At 38.5% G+C, this 17,180-nt stretch overlaps 1 protein-coding gene across 1 annotated transcript in view; it reads right to left on the bottom strand.

Moving 5' to 3' along the window:
* Nucleotides 1-14,094, bottom strand: part of LOC306987797 (neural-cadherin) — a 245,577-nt gene extending 231,483 nt beyond the window's left edge. The window contains 1 exon segment of the mRNA XM_079592371.1: nt 12,936-14,094. Within this exon segment, the coding sequence (XP_079448497.1) occupies nt 12,936-13,917 (982 nt within the window). The 5' untranslated portion in view covers nt 13,918-14,094.
* Between the last annotated feature and the right edge of the window lie 3,086 nt (nt 14,095-17,180).

The following is a 17,180-nucleotide window of genomic DNA, read 5'->3' as shown; positions in this document are numbered from 1 at the left end:
GCGTAGCAGCATCAACGATTCCATTTTTTTATTCGAAGTTTGAGATTATGGCTTAAAGGGGTAGTTCACTTTAAAATAAAAATTCTGTCATCATTTACTCACCCTCAAGTTGTTTCAAACCTGTATTAATTTATTTCTTCTGCTGAACACAAAGAAAGATATTTTGAAGAATGTCAGTAACCAAACAGTAGTCTGTACCCATTGACTTCCATAGTAGGAAAAAAAAATACTCTGGAAGTCAATGGGTACAGACTACTGTTTGGTTACTGACATTCTTCAAAATATCTTTCTTTGTGTTCAGCAGAAGAAATAAATTAATACAGGTTTGAAACAACTTGAGGGTGAGTAAATGATGACAGAATTTTAATTTTAAAGTGAACTATCCCTTTAATTTCGGTCGATTTCAATTTAAAATCGAAATATTCTCGTCGCTCGATAAACTTATGGTTGAGCCACTGTAGTCACTTGGACCATTTTAAACAACGTCTTTACTAACTTTCTGGACTGGCAAATTTCAATTACAATAGAAGCCTATGGAGGAGTGAGACTGCTCTCATATTTAACATTAATCAAAAATATCTTCATTTGTGTTCTGACGATGAACGAAAGTCTTAGATGAACGATGAACGAAAGTTGGAACAACATGATGGTGAGTAATTAGTGATTTTTGGGTGAATTAACCCTTTAAGCTGTGCTGTTGTTGACAGCCACAATAACAGCAATAAACTGAAGAAATTCCTAGAAAATACATGTTTTGACCAGCAAAACCAGCAAATCTGTAGCCTGGGAAAACCCAGACCACTCTCAGTTGTAACTGAGTTAGGGTCTGGCAAAGCTCCATAGACAATTCATTTCCACAGGGGCGTCACCAACGGACGTCGGATAGATCTAAAAACCAATCAGAGCGATGAATGACATGACGTAGGCAGAGCGACGGAGAAACATCTCGAGACTCTCAGCAATTCTCTGTTTGTGTTAACCAAAATGACAATTTTAAATCGCTTGAAACAGACGCGCTGATTCGAACGAGTGATGTTGTGATGTTCCACGGCGGCATCCATCTCTGTAATGTACAAAATCTGCGTCACCGTCTCTGCTCTGTCGTCATCGTGTAAAGCCCGCCCCAACGTTTCTGATTGGTGCCGCGATTTCGACGGATTGGAAATGGGTTTCAATGGGCTCTTTGCCAGACCCACTTGCAGAGCAAATCTAAATTTGCCGGAAGTGGTCTGGGTTTTCCCAGGCTAGCAAATCTGAAAAGAATGTCCGAATTCGTCTCTAAAGACTGACAAGAGAAAACGAGCATGGCAAAACGTGCAGCACTTAAATTAAAATACTCCCCATAAAAGGTATATGTGCGCTCTTATCATTAAGAGGGCAAAACCCCTCAAAATGAGCTGTGTAAGATATGAGCGCCCATCTGTTTTCAAAGTAGCTAACTTCAGGCAGCTTCATGTCATCTGTGCACTCATTAAATTTTGACGGGTGAGGCACTGATGAAAGACGGCCATTAAGACTCTGTGAAGTGATGGTAACTATGGGGCCATGTGCTTTATTAACCAATTTGAATAGGTTTAACATTACATAATAGCTCGCAAATTACGCTAATGTGACTAGAAACACCGGAGACCCGAAATGTAAAGAATAATTCCGCTATGAGTCGTGCAAGACTTTTGCGTTCAGGAAAAAAAGGTGGATATTACCATAAAAAAAATTACTGTACAGCTGCTACAACTACTATTAATTAGTAGTGTAATGACTACTGCTACTATGATTAGTGGTGCTTTACTATTAGCAGTAAGGCAAGCATCTCTATATTACTAGTGCTATTTCTCATACTTACAGTTCATGATTTGAATAAACCTCTAAGCTCAAGTATTAAACTTTGGCTCATAACTATCCGCTTGCACTATACGGACATGAATGCTACCACAAATCATGTGGCTTGTTGAGTAAAGGTGTGATAGTACTTTTCTGAGTGATCAAACATAAAATTGTCACAGTGGGAAGATAAAGTAGGCAAAATAAACTTAAAGGCACATTAAAAGAGGGGGATTCAGGCTACTTCTATAGCCATAGATATTGGTGTTGGTCGCTTTTGAATCGAGGCAACAACAACCCAGAACACCCTACTTTAAACTACCACCATAAAACCCCCTCAGATTACCGTAGAGACACCCTGGCAGCCACACACACAGGCCCCTAGCATCACAGGGGCAATCCTTGCATCAGCACCACTCACATTTTCATCAGGAAATGTAAAAATCCACTACAGCTAATTCAGAAATTGCTGTATACTGTATATTTTGAAATATATGTGCTGCCTCTTCTCCAGTGAACTAAGACTGTGTGTGTGTGTGTGTGTGTGTGTGTGTGTGTGTGTGTGTGTGTGTGTGTGTGTGTGTGTGTGTGTGTGTGTGTGTGTGTGTGTGTGTGTGTGTGTGTGTGTGTGTGTGTGTGTGTCTTCACACTGCCTGAGGTGAGGCTGTAAGATCGAGAGCTCAGTGGTAGCTCTCTAGATTACTCCATTTCCTATGCTCTGAATATCCGAGGCTGAGGTGAGCTGATCTATAGAACCCAGCATCCTGAAATCCTGTTCCCGAGAAAGACAGCACGATAGAGAGAGAGAGAAAGCCATGCTAATGAACTTCATTCCTATGCCACATGGTCATTAATCTACGATTAGAGCACTCTGTGAGCCTGCTGGTGCAAGACAGCCAGCTATAAATATTGACTACTTAGCATGTGAGGAGATATATTGTCCGTGTTCTGCTGCATGGATGACAAGGATATTTCAGGTACACCCTTAACTAAACGAATACAGTATTCTGGTTAATAGGTCTGTTTTTCTTTAAGAGATGTAGAAAAGTTTCCTAAGATATCCAACAAATTATGTTTATACTGAACTAAAGAAGCATTGGGTACTGCCCTAAATTTAGTCTTTTAAAAGAACGTCTACAAGGGCCATGAAAAGGAAGAGAGAACATTTTGTGCAGCATATATGCGGTTATTGTCTATATGCTCAACCCCCATCGCCCCCATTCCTATATATAAAAAGTAAATATAAAAAGCAATGGGAACTGAATCAAGAAAAAGAAATGAAAAGGACAAACAGAGACCATAGAGGCATTCAAAGAACGCAGACCACAGGTGTGCATGGCCTCTTGAACTGATGTAACCAAGGATACCGCATTATTGCACACAGGTGCAACAAAAGCAGACACCCAAGTGCACAGCAACATCTATAAACACACAAAAAATTTGCCTACATTACAATGCAAAACAGAATGCACAGGTCTGCACTTCCAAATGTATCTTTACATTAAGTTAAAACGTAAGTTACTGTGTTTACATTAATGACAAGATGCTGTTAGTCAGCACTAACTACAGTAGCACTGTTAATACTGTAACTTTAGAAGGGCTCACAAGTGTTTAACCGGAACTGAAATGACAATGTCTTTAAAATCCCAGTTCAATTCCTAAAAATTAATTGAATTTTAATTTGGCTATCAAAAAGTGTGCAGAATTGTGATTTGAACGAAGTAGAATTAAAATTAATCAAGAGAAAGAATGATAGATAATGTTTTAAATCCTTCCTACTGTACAGACATTTAAATTTATTTGATATATTTCATATTTAATAAATTCACTTTTGTTGGAAGAATAAGTATTCCTTAGAACACATCAACTTCCTGTGGGTGACCAATTTAAAACCAATTCGCACTCGTGAATTGAAAGGCGCCTAATTCTTCCATTCTAAATTTTGTCAAGGCGGCAAATAATCTTTTCGTGAAAATTCTCGATTCACACATTATAAAAACCTTGCTTTTAAATCTGTTAAGACTTGACATTTTTTTTTAAAAGGAAAAAAATAAGTAATTTACGTCCCAAGTGATTATTCCCAGTGCTCGCTTTTACCATTTATAACGTGGCATTTTGCTAATTGTGCACATTAGTGAAATAATTCATTCTCAATCATGCTTTAAGTTGAAAAAAAAAAAAAACCTTGAGCAGCCTATATCAGTGAGAGATTCTGCTTTCACCAGTTTTATAAGGACTTATTCTCTTTGTTTCTTTAAATGTTTGTAAACAAAACGGATTATTTATGGATAATTGATAACAGTATAGATTTACAGTTATTCAATTCAATTCAAGTTTATTTGTATAGCGCTTTTCACAATACACATTGTTTCAAAGCAGCTTTACAGAAAATGCATTTCAAAAATATACATACAAAAATACAGTTAGTTAATCATGAAATTTAGGGCATAACATATCGCCGGCGTTGGGTCGTCTCTTCACAGGCGTCGAGTCGTCTCATCACAGGCGTTGGGGCATCTGAAGTCTCCATGAGAGGCTGGATACTAACTGGAGCTGACAAACTCTATTTGAGTTATAGGGACAGGCGTCCCGAGATAACAACAAAAAAGGCAGATGGGAAATAATTAGCGTAGCTGCTGTTCTTAATATGAATGCATTTGATCTGATTTAACTGTAGTATAAAAGGTATGAGATGCATCATGTGAATGCTTGGCTAAAGAGATGCGTCTTTAATCTAGTTTTAAACTGGGAGAGCGAGTCTGAGCCTCGGACAGTATCAGGAAGGCTATTCCAGAGTTTAGGAGCTAGATGTGAAAACGCCCTCCCTCTGTTATCTGTTATCTGACGCAACATAAAATATCTCTCTCTCTCATCAAAATAACAGAATTATTTGCCATTATTCATTATTTAAGCCTTTCACGAAAAGCAAAGCCTTGAAGACAATGTACAAATGCACAAGCAGAAATCCCTTTTTGCTTGCACTCACCCATCACTAGGGAAGTGCGATATCATGATTTTATCGTTGATGATTAAAATGTCTCTACGATCTGCTTTTGAAAAAGAACGGTGATAAGTGTGATTTTCCTGAAAAAAAATCATGATATGATATTTGTGCCTTACGCCCACCCCCTACATATCACCATCCACCTTTTGATTTCAGCAAATTAGTTCAAGCGAACGCAGACAACATGAGTAATATTTATGAGACCAGAAGCATGTTAGAATTTAGCACGTTTTATAATATTATTAGTACTGTTAGTATTATTTTTAGTCTTTTTTTCCAGAAACATTAAGTGACCAATAATGTCTCAAGCACCACAGCAAACCCATAATCCCATAAGTTCTATTTAATATGACAAATATGCGTACACATAGTTGCTAAATTTTGGTTCTAATTATTAGTTCTATCATAAAAATTATCGATTGACTGATATTTCTTAAAAGTTCAGTTATTATGCTTTCAAGTCATTGTGTGAAGAGAAGCTGGTTTGATCTGAAATGTGTCATATACATTTATGTCCATGAGTGTGTGTCAAAAACCTTTCGCGTAAACTAAACAAATGACTAGCCAATGGCGATTCTGTTGCCAGTCTATGTGTAGAGGATTGAGTGGATATTATATAATGACAAAACATTGTGAAATAAGAGAATTGTAACTGGTGTTTAGATTTAGGTCACATATCAGATTTGTAACAGATTTAGAGCCACGTATGAAAGATCACATTTCCACCCCCCAAAAAAAAGAAAACATGAATTGGTTGACAGTGTAAACTTCAAAATAGATTGATGCTGTGAAACAACAGTACACCACAAAAAGCTGCTCGCCTGCTAATGTTGCATCACTTTCAGCTAGTGCTCTCCAGGGCCAAATCTATGCCATCAGCTTCCCCACACTCCCTTCACACACACAAATATCACAGATCCTTATGATGAATGTCATAGGACAAACATTAGCCAGAGTGGGCAACAACAGAGGCACGAAAGAGTTAGCACTCATCACAGGCTCCAGCGATTCATAGGCCACGTGGCCTATTAGATGCGGACAGGAAATGGTACTGCAGTCACAGACTCGGTTGCATTTGTCAGCATTATTAAGAGAGGAGCTGGCTGGCAACTATCTTGCTCAAGAGCCGAGGCGAGGATGCCATCTTGGAAAGGTCACAGGCTGCCTGCTATCCTCCCATTTGTCTGTTTGATTAAGTCTGGCAATTAGAAGACTTGGCCGCCACACTCACAGTCTCCTATATCTGAGAGAGCCAGATTGGATACAAACTAATCACAGAACAGTCCTAAGCAGAACAGATGAAATGGTGGAAAAAGAAAAGAAAAGAGAAAAAGAAAACAACACCAAGATGGGCCAAGACTGTAGACAGACTGATGAAATAATCAGTGATGGAATAATACACAAGATGGAGAAAGAGAGAGAGAAAGAGAGAGAGTTGGATCTGTACCTAGTTGCCTTCTGATAATTAAGCAATCCGGCTATAGCGGAGTATGTCTTGCCTGCCCCACACACACACACACACACACACAAACACGATCAGAAGCACTGCTTACACAAGCACGATAAGCATATAAACAGATTCTTACATAACCACACATTCAATCTAGAGTCTAGGGCATAAATGCAGTGACACAAGGCTAATTTAAGAGAGGCTGTAGGATATCGGCTGTGTACAGCATGAACAGCAATTACCAATACTGAGCGTGTCTCCCTGAGGAGCGAGGAATGGAGAGATCGAGAGATGAGATGATGGGGCCGTGACACTCACACAATCTGTCATACAGCTTTATTCGCTTCTTAATAGGCATTGTGGGGTGTGTTGTGTGTCTGTTTGTGTACGCACAGTTTAAGACCATTCGCATGCGCTTTCAAAGTTCAATTTCAGTATGACTAAAGCAATAATTTGTCTTTTTAAAACGCAAAAGAAAGACGAGGTCACTTTTACCGTTGTTCAATTATTATAATTTTTTTGTGGGTAAAATCCAGTCATTTCAATAGAAATACACAGGATTTGGGAATTTTGGCCTAAGAAGTGGTCATGTAGATTTTGCAGCAGGTTTAAGTTGGTCACGCAAATTATTTTTGGGGTTGTTTAGACCGCAAGTTTACTCAAAATATCTTCTTTTGTTATCAAGAGAAGAACATTGTATTTGGAACAATGACCGAGTAAATGATCGATTTTTAATTACTTTTTTTGTGTGTGTGAACCATTCCAATAAATATGCATTTAGTGTGAGTTACGGATAGGATGTGATGTGACTTCTTCAGAGGCAAAGATCACAGAGCTGCCCCTCAACGTCAGAAATGCTGTTTTTTGCCATGGCAACTTATAGCTATCAGTGGTGTGGTTGTTAGGGAAACCAGACTGTTAATGCAAATAAGAAGTCAAATACTTGTTATGCACACGTTGTGTGTGTTGGGTGATCTGTTCTGTAAACAGACTTGTTCATTAAAACATCAAGTCAAATGTGCTGATTATCACAATTATGTTTAATCTGCACTGACATTTGATTTATATCATTAGCCGACATTTTGAAGACACATATCCACAATGTCTTTAATGTGCACCAGAACAACTGTTTGAATGAATCGCTAAATGCAAGTCTATACGGAGTTCTCTCCCATCTCTCAATCAAAAGATAGATTAAGTTTGACATAAACTGCTCTTAAATCATCAGAAAGCAAAGACAGAAAATTCCAAGTGCTCCCTGAATCAAGCGTGAACAACACGGCGGAAAACTGGATGCCTTACATTCACACCTGCTTTCACAGACGTGATTAACTGAAGCCACCACTGTTCTAATACTAATGTTCTGAGACACGCCACCGTGCACTTTTCTTCTGCCTATCTGGACTGTAACACACCTCCTTTTCATTCTGTCACGGACATTGTGTGGAGAGCCCTGGGTGACTATCAGAAAGTCATTAAGCCCATTGTTTGCCACATAACTCACACATCATTTTATAATGGCTAAATGTATGCCTAGATTTTACAGAATGAGGTCTGACCTGCTGCTGAACGAGGACTTGTTCTTATACTCACTAAATAGTTGTAACAATGATTCTCTTTGACTTTGTGAGGTGTTTCTATATTTGCTACATTGTTACATGAAATATTCATTTAACTCTAGAGTTCGTTAAATTATTTAAATAGTTTTCTCTTTCCATACCTGTCAGTTTTCACACATACTTTATCTCCATCCTTTGGATAAGGTCTCTCTCTCTCTCTCTCTCTCTCTCTCGTTCCTGTTCCTCCTACCTGTCACGAGGACAGCCATTAAACCTCCATCCCTTCCTCTTAACTCTAAAAATAATGGTGCAGTTGAATACTGTGTTCTTTTACTATTTTGTCCAACAACAAAAAAAGTAGGACTACTTAAAAAAAAAATGCTTATTTAGATGCTTATTTAGACACCTTTGGTTTGAATGTAGGCCAACAGTATTTTTTTACAAAGGAAGTTGTCTTCAAACCAAAATATCTGTTTCAGAGGATGTGCTGGTGGCATCATTTAGCAAAGTAAGAAAAACATGTGAGTGTGATTTTTCACATTTGTAAGTTGCTTCGGATAAAAGTAGCTGTCAAATTAATAAATGTAATGTTCAAATGTCATAAAAAAAAAAATTAGGATCTACAAAAAACAAGGGGCTATTGAAAAATGTATGAAAAAAAAATCTAAAATCCCTGGTTCTCAACCATTTTAACAGCAAGTCCCCCTTTGTTCGAGAATATTCGAACGCCCTCCTATCTAACCTGATACGCAGGGTACTTCAGTTGTAATAAAAACAAGTAAACTCAAAAATAAGATGTCAGTTTAAATGCTGTACGTGTTTATTTTAGGTGTTTTTGATACATTTTAATTGGTATTAATTAAAAAAATTTATAACTACATTTAAATCATTTTAATATTTATCAGGCCCCTTCTGGAAGCTTGCAAAGGTTGAGAACCACTGATCTAAAGACATCATCTGTGTGCAAATTTCACTGTATAAATATAACTGAGAAAGAAACTGTTGGTGAAACGTTATACATGACATGACTAAAGGTGTAAGAACATCTTCACATATGGACCTTTAAGATCTATCTATAAAAAGTTTATCTGGAAGTATAAATGTATTGTCTGCTAGAGGGCAGGTTTTGCACACAGTTTGAGGGCTTCTGCTCGAGTGTTTGAGTCTATGTGTGTGCGTGTGCAAATGTATGACCCTGTGAAGCATTTGCTAGCTCCTCTGTGTCCATGGCGGAAGAAGCTCCCCATATGCTGTGGTAACTCTTTGGCTCATGCTGACCAGATTAACAGATTTTCAGTATTGAAGGCTGGTCAAGACCCAGAAAAACATTGAGCCTGTCATTCAAATTAAGCCCTGTTGATGTGTGTGTTTAGGGCCATTACCAGAATGGGGCTCAGAATCTCCCTTGCAAAACACATGCTTGCTGGTCTAATGCAAAAACTATGGTTTCGGACACCTGGGCCATGTTCCACATGCAAGAATATTAATGAAGACTATATTCCTTGATGAAATATAGAGAAAGAAAATGACTAAGAGAGGGACATACTGGACCAGCTGAGAGAGGAGAAAGAGAAGAATAGGCTAGTGTCAATCTGAAAACTTGCACTGAATTACAAGGAGCTCAACACCATCATGTCTAATTGAGAGAGGAAGAGGGCTTGAGCAAGAGAGTTGATGGCATCTCTAAGGTAAGATGATATTGCACTGTTGAGATTGGTTTGAGGACCGTCATTGATATACACGCACGAATACTCAAGCTATCTATTGGCATCCTCTGTGCAGGGGTTAATTGATCCCACAGCACTGATACCACAAAGACTGGCAAGCATCAGACGTGCTCTAACAAGAAAGCAGAAGGGTTATGAGGGAAAAGAGAGAACGTGAGGTGGAGAGCGAGAAAGCTAATGAAGAAATGCAGGGGGAAAGGAAGTAAAGACCCAGGAAGACAACTCAGACTGGACTGTTTGCCCAAATTACCCAGACTCACTCAGACACAACACATCACATCAACATGCAAGGAAAGGGAGATGTATGGAGTGATTTGTCAGAAGAGAGATGATGTCAGGAATAATTTACATTTATGAATATTTATAAAGGCATATCAGTTCTGTATACTTCTACTAATTATTTTTGTCAAAATAGTTCAAACATGTTAATTGGTTAACTGCAAGTTACCTTTTAATACACGGAAACTTAAGAAAGTTGTATACTAAACGACATGTATTATCCTTGTAGTTATCAGTACATTTTAAGGTAAAAATATGGACTGCACTTTATTTTACAGTGTTGTCACCATGTACTTATTATAGTACTTGCAATAACTTTTACAAGCCCTGAACCATACTCCTAAACCTAACCCATGTAGTTACCTTATATTACACTGTAAATACACATACTTTAAAATAAAGTGCAACCAAAACATGATTTAAGTAGATTGGTATATAAACATTATAACACTTAAGGTTGAAATATACAAGCACATACACTACCAGTCAAAAGTTTTGGATCAGTAAGATTTTGAATGTTTTTTAAATAAGTCTCTTCTGCTCACCAAGGCTGTGTTTATTTGATAAAAAATATATATAACAAAATAATAATGATAATAATATTTTGAAATATTGTTACAATTTAAAACTGGTTTTCTATGTGAATATGTAGTAAAGTGTAATTTATTGCTGTGATCAAAGCTGAATTTTTTTAGCATCATTACTCCAGTCTTTGGTGCCACATGATCCTTTCAGAAATCATAATATGATGATTTGATGCTCAAGAAACATTTCTCATCATATTACTGTTTTCTGTTGCCGTTTAATCAAATACCGTAAATGCAACCTTAGTGAGCAGAAGAGACTTCTTTTAAAAACATAAAAAAATATTACCAATCCAAAACTTTTGAAAAGCAGTTTATGTCATTCCTGAAATACCGGAAACATCGTCACATTTTATTACAGTGAATTTCTTCAACTTAAGACTGATGTAATAATGATAATGACACCGGTATCAAATCATTTCAATATGTGAATATTTGATTTGTGTTAGGTCAGGTATAACAAAAAGCTCTCCATTTAAATGGCACGCTGTACATTCATCCAGTTAGCACACAGAAGTGAGACAGAAGAGAAAAAGTAAAGAAAAGAGAGGTAGACGTTGTTAATATTCAGCAATCTTGACAGCAGTGCGAGATAATGAAGATTCTCTACATTCACCTCCAGAAATTGTCACTTCTTTGACTGTTCTGTAGAAGAATATTTTATCCGAGAGAATCAGCGGCCTACAGAGTGCATTTAGATTTTGTTTTGGTCTTCTCTATATATTAATCATTGAATACCTACAGAAGATCAAAGTATAGCTTGGAGGTTTTAAAGTTGCCATAGAGGCCGTCATCAATTGCTTTGCCAGGTTGCCGTCTTGCAACTTTTTCTGCAGCGTGTACGCTCAAAGGTTTGTTCAGAAGGCAAGTTCTCACTTTCTGACTGGTTTTTGCTTCTTAATTTTAAAAATGAATGACATTTAGCTAATTCAAAAGAGAATTTTGTCTTAGAGATATGTTCTACATTGCAGTATTTATAAGAGCTTGATTAAAAAAAAAATTCTCAAAGCTAAAGAAGAGGAAAGATATAAATATCTTTAATACACAGAAAAAAATTAGCCATTTTTTAAATAAATGTGGTTACCTGAAAGCTCATTACTTCCAATTAGCCACAGGCAAATATGAGGTCAGCAGATGCTCTTCTTACTCCTCATTAAAACCAGCTGTTTGGCCTCATTGTTTGTGCTAAACTTGGGCTGCACACCGCACAACATTCACAGACCTGCAAACATTCCCACACGCACAAACAAGCGCGCTTGAACATATGCTAGGAACAGAGATGCAAAAAAAAAAAAAAAGCAGTAGCTGCAGGTCCAGCAAGCAGAAAGCCCCTGATTAACAAACCAACATTAATTAAATCACAGTCTGCTAAATCATGCCCGGTCAACTGCTCAAATATGAGCACATTCCACTAAACTCCTCATCTTCCCGCAGTTTCTCCTAACTGAGCTGCCAGTCTTAAATCCCCCAAATGAGAAAGTGAATGAGTTGGGATTACATGGCTAATGCAAGCAGATGAAGTAAAGCAGAGTACAATCTCCAACTCAAAAGGATTAAATCACCCCGGATCCGTGCCTAAAGTCAATTTGATGCATGGGGATCACCTGGAAAAAATTGATGCATGGGGATCACCTGGAAATGCAAAGGATGCAATTAAAGGTGAATAGAGAAGTATGATATTATTTCGGTAAAATGACCCATGTGAGTATATCTTACCAAATTCCCTCCTTCTCTCCCTCCTCACACACACACAAATACCTCACTTGCTTGGCATTGACTGAATGACCTGTATAAATGGAGACTAATTATTTAAAGCCAAATGAGGTATGCAAGAAATTCATGATTGGATGAACAAAGGAATGTGCACAACCAGTTAAAATGTAAAACTTGAACTTAATTGCAAAATTGCTGCCAACCTGCAGTGATAAGTTAATTGCACTTGTTTTGACACCTTTGAATTTAATTACCGAGAAAATCCAATTGTAACTAAAATGACCAAAATTATAGTTGCAAGTAAAATGGATGCAAAGATGCTGTTGATGATAAACAAAACATTTGCATAATTTACAGTGAATCCCACTAATGTGAAAATTCACAGTTTACAAATTATAGAATCATTTGATGTAATGTGCTGCATTTAACACCTATGTGTGTATGAATACATTTCTGCGTCACAATAATGCAAGTGGACGCTTTCATTCGAGCAGCACCCGCGGTTTCATCTGCGCTTTGGCTCGTGACAATTACACGTCAGACTTTACCACGAGTGATAATTAAACTTTGATTCCTGTGAACTTTGAGCATCTGTAATGAGGGAAGCTTAATACGACATGCTCAATCTGAGGGGAGGAGAGGAGGATTTGGGTACATGAAGGCGCGCGTCATTTTGGGTGTTCAGGTGAAATCTGCCAGCACGCGCTGGGGACACTGTCACGTACTGTACAGGTGGGAAGGGGACCAGGGCACATAGTCGTGTTGTACAGACATTTGGATTAGTCACGGCGCACTCACCTCGCTTATCTTGTACTTTTACAGTTATCTCCACTAGCGGCTTCGTCTCACGGTCGAGCCGCCTCGATATAACCAAATCTCCGCTGTCCCGACTCACGGTGACGGGAGAGTTATCCGCGTCCGGGTGAATCAGCTCAAAGCTGGCGAATTGAAACCTCACCGGGTGCAGATTCATTATGACGGAGCCAATACTCGCGTCTTCAGACACGGTGATAAGCACCGGCTCCGGCACGGAGCGGGACTTTCTCGAGAGTCCGTTATCGAGCTGAGGAAGGGCTGGCCATTGGCGCGGACTGATCTCTATATCCATATTCAGACTGGTCCGAGCGGGCCAGCCGTGGTCTCGTGCAAACACGCTGAACTTTATGGGCTGCGCGAGACCGAGAATCGAGTCCACGAGGAGGATGTCGCCGGTTTTGGGCACTACATAGAAACTGCCGTTTCTCGGGAGCGCGTAGTATATGAGCTCGGCGTTTTTGCCACTGTCAATGTCCTCCGCTTTTACCGTGTACACCACCGACCTCAGGGCCGTGGCGTCGTCCAAAGTTATTTTCACGTCTGCATGTTGGAAAGTGGGCTCGTGGTCGTTCGTGTCAAGCACGTCCACTTTAATAGAAGCAACTTCGGCCACGACACGTTCGGCTGAAGCGCAGCTCTGACAGCACAGCGCGACGCTCAGGAAATATTCAGCGCGCTCTTCTCGATCAAGAACGTTAGAGGTTTTCAATAATATGTGTCCTCGCTTGTGGTGGGCAAAGACGTGAAAATCTTCACTCCTGTCCCCCAGGAGTTTTAGGTGCATCCCGGACTTGGCGCACCATCTCTGCGGGTCGATGCGCTTCACCGGGATACTCAGTCCGTTCACTTTTGAGCCAGGTGGAGAGTTTTCAAACACATGCCCGTGAAAGAAAGGTATTCGTTCGTCGGTCTTATTTCCCAACACAAAACTCACACAATATGGCAACAAAATAGTCCAAAACATGATTGTAAGTTTACAGCACTCTTCCTGATCTCAAGCGACAATGTTCAGATAGCAGAACATGATGCATGAATTCCCTCCTCATTCGTTGGACAGTGACTGATCCTCCAGAGTCTGAGCAGCAGAACTTTACCAGCCGTCGCCTCGCGCTTCAGCAACGATCTGCTCGTGCGCGCGCTTGAGCTCGCGGAGTTTCAGAGAGCAGCTCTACTGTGATGGACAGCGCCACGCGCGAGGGGGCGGGGCTTTGGACTAGACAGGGATTCCTCTAGGGAACTCTTCCCTTTAGGATTTGGTATTTATTTGGCTGAAGCAACTATTTGGTTTGTTTAACAAACACTAAATGTTAGGCTATAGAATGACCATCATCATACCATTATACCAGACGATGCTCATAGGAAAGTTAAATATTCTGCTAAATTCTTCTTTGGCTTTCATTAGGTTAACCTGCACCACAATAATTTAGGACACACTGACCTAATGTATGCTCCTCAGTTGGTGACATAATGTATGTAATGCTCAACATACAAACCACTGTTGAGAAGGCACATAAGTTAACCACACAAATATATATATTTTTTTCAATACATATTTGTATGCTGAGCTGTAAAATTGTTAATTATTGTTAAATAATAAACTGTCTTATTTCAGACCAACGGAGTCATGTAAAATGAACTCCTCTAAAATTCACCAACATTTAAAACCAACAGAAACTAAAGAAAATTGTTGCAAGCAATAAAAGGTAACATTTTCAAAAAAAGAATTCACTTCAATTTAATTATGCAGACCTTCCTATTTTTTTCTGTTTGTGATTGAAAAACCCCCCAATGTTATTATGAATACTATCCTTGCAATAGTTTGTGTCAGATTTACAAATCTTTCCATAACCTTTATATATAAATATATATTATATATATATATATTATGTTAAATATAATAAGATTGTTATTGACTGCCAAAGCATCAGCACCTTACAAACAAGGTGCAAAAAGCCATTGTTTAACAAAATTGTCTGAAAAGAGTTGTTTGTTGGGATATCGTCTTGCATATCACAAATACAATAGCAATACATATATGGTGTAACTAGATCATGTATAATATATAAAACAGCATATATACTGTACATTTAAAATGTGTCTAGCCACGGGAGGATGAGCTCCACCAGCTCTTCACCCTTTTCAACTAAACATCTTATAGAGAGTTTTTTTAAACAATATTTGTATTATGCTTTTTGAAACCGACTTGAATATCCTCATCTGTTACTATCTGAACATGATACTGCATTAAATAGTTGAAAAAATATTTTCTTGTTCCAAATTGTTACAGCAAGCTGAATTCTTTATGCATTTGATTTTAATGAGGACACACAAGCTGTCAGTTTTAATAGATATTTTACTTCACGGTATTTCTGTCTTTGGTACCATATTGCTATTACTCTAAAATGAGAAAAATTGTAAGTTAAAACTTTACCATGGTAGAATTTATCAGCTGATCCATAAGGTATCATTAACTAACAATGTGTGTTAGCCTTTTACATCATTCAGTAGTCACATTTATTGTTAATTGATGTTTGTTCATCATATATTTACTAAATATATTGTTGGAATATGACACAATCGATCAACTTGGTAACATATAGAACCTTACAGTACTAAAAGTAATGATAAAGTGTCTAAATATTACACTGCTAATGTACATTTCTGTCTGAGTTGTCTAAGATTGACATAATTCTAAAGAAACAAATGTATTCAGTGAAACGGCTCTATAGGAAGTAGTGAACCCATGAAATAAGGCTGGACTAAAACGACATGCCGCTCCGGCCCCTCCAGAAACTACAACGGAGCTGTTAATTGCCTTGCGCTGCGTCCTTTTTAATACGCATTGATTTTTTTTTCTCTCCCTCTCTGCAGTGTTAGGCTAGAGGCGATCTGTCTGTGGTGGTCTGCTTTCAAATTTCAATTAGAGATTTATCTCCTCCATTGCTCTGTAATAATATTTACCTGGCGCAACACTAAAGAAGGTGGATGCTATGAGCCGACACAAGCCCATAACGTGCCCCTCATCAACGACAGACACATGCCCTGGTGTGCAGCCCTAGATAAGGAAATAAAAACAGCCAGTGGAATCAATACAAAAATATTTGATTCAAAGTTGGAAACATGCCATTTAGACTTCAGAGCAAACACAATTGACCAATTGACAGATCTGTAAATTGTATTAGTGTAAAGATGGCATGTCAGCAGTGTGGTGTTGAATCGCTTGGCATGCATATCTGCATTTTAATAAACGGCTGAAGCTCTGAGAAGCGACCGGGGTGAAAACCGTGGGTCGAATATATAGAAGGAGCATTAATACTTTAATAACTTAATATATTTTAATGGGCTAATTAGCTAGTTGCATCCCGCTTCATTAAGAGATTTCACTCTTAACTGAAGTTTGACATGTTTGAGGAAGTTGCTTCACAATAGATTTGGAACTTAACCATGCTGTTTTGAATCTGAATACATCTATACACAACACTGATGTTGATAAATCACTGTGTGATGTGAAAGAAGTTTAATGACAGGAAAGCAATATGGTCTGTAATGCAGAGATGTCACCCAAGGAGAGAGTGAGTGCCTGAAATTGAGAGCAGTGAGAGATGTGCCTTTCCAAAAGCTATACGGAGGAGTACGAAAGAGAGAGACGGACTCGCAGAAAGAGATACTGAGGGGAGAAAATGCTGAAATTCCTTCACAAGTTATCGTTCTACCTCTCCATCACTGTCACTCACTCACATAGTCTCTCTCTCTCAGCACACACACACACAAACTCACTGAAAATGCACCTAAATGTGCTAAAAGAAAAGGAAATAGACTTAACTTGCTATAATTGGTTTTACATTTTTTGTTTTGTAGGCTTTTTTCCTGTAATTATCTGCACAGGCTGACTTTTGGGAAACCTTGCCAAAGTCCAGTGAATGGGGCAGTTAGCACGTCTCTTGCAATGCACAGATGTAAGAAACTATATTGTACATTTGAATGGTCATGGTTGAGCCTGACAGGTCCACATACTCTGAAGTCTCAAGCGTTCTTCAAGCTGGTTCACTGAACTCCATTATAAGTGGATCAGTGGGAAGTCTCAGTCTTGGTTTCAGCAAAGGCACATGCGAACACTTTTGTTTTCTGTGAGTGCATGTGGGCCATTCTACAGAATTGGTAGGAAACGTCTTGATTTTTTTTGTCTTTTCCCACAAATTTTGTATGCATGCAAATTCTATAATATCC

Source organism: Phoxinus phoxinus (assembly GCF_949152265.1).
Source record: "Phoxinus phoxinus genome assembly, chromosome: 2".
Classification (NCBI taxonomy): domain Eukaryota; kingdom Metazoa; phylum Chordata; class Actinopteri; order Cypriniformes; family Leuciscidae; genus Phoxinus; species Phoxinus phoxinus.
Note: the sequence above shows the minus strand (reverse complement) of the source record. Positions and strands in the feature narration are given on the sequence as shown.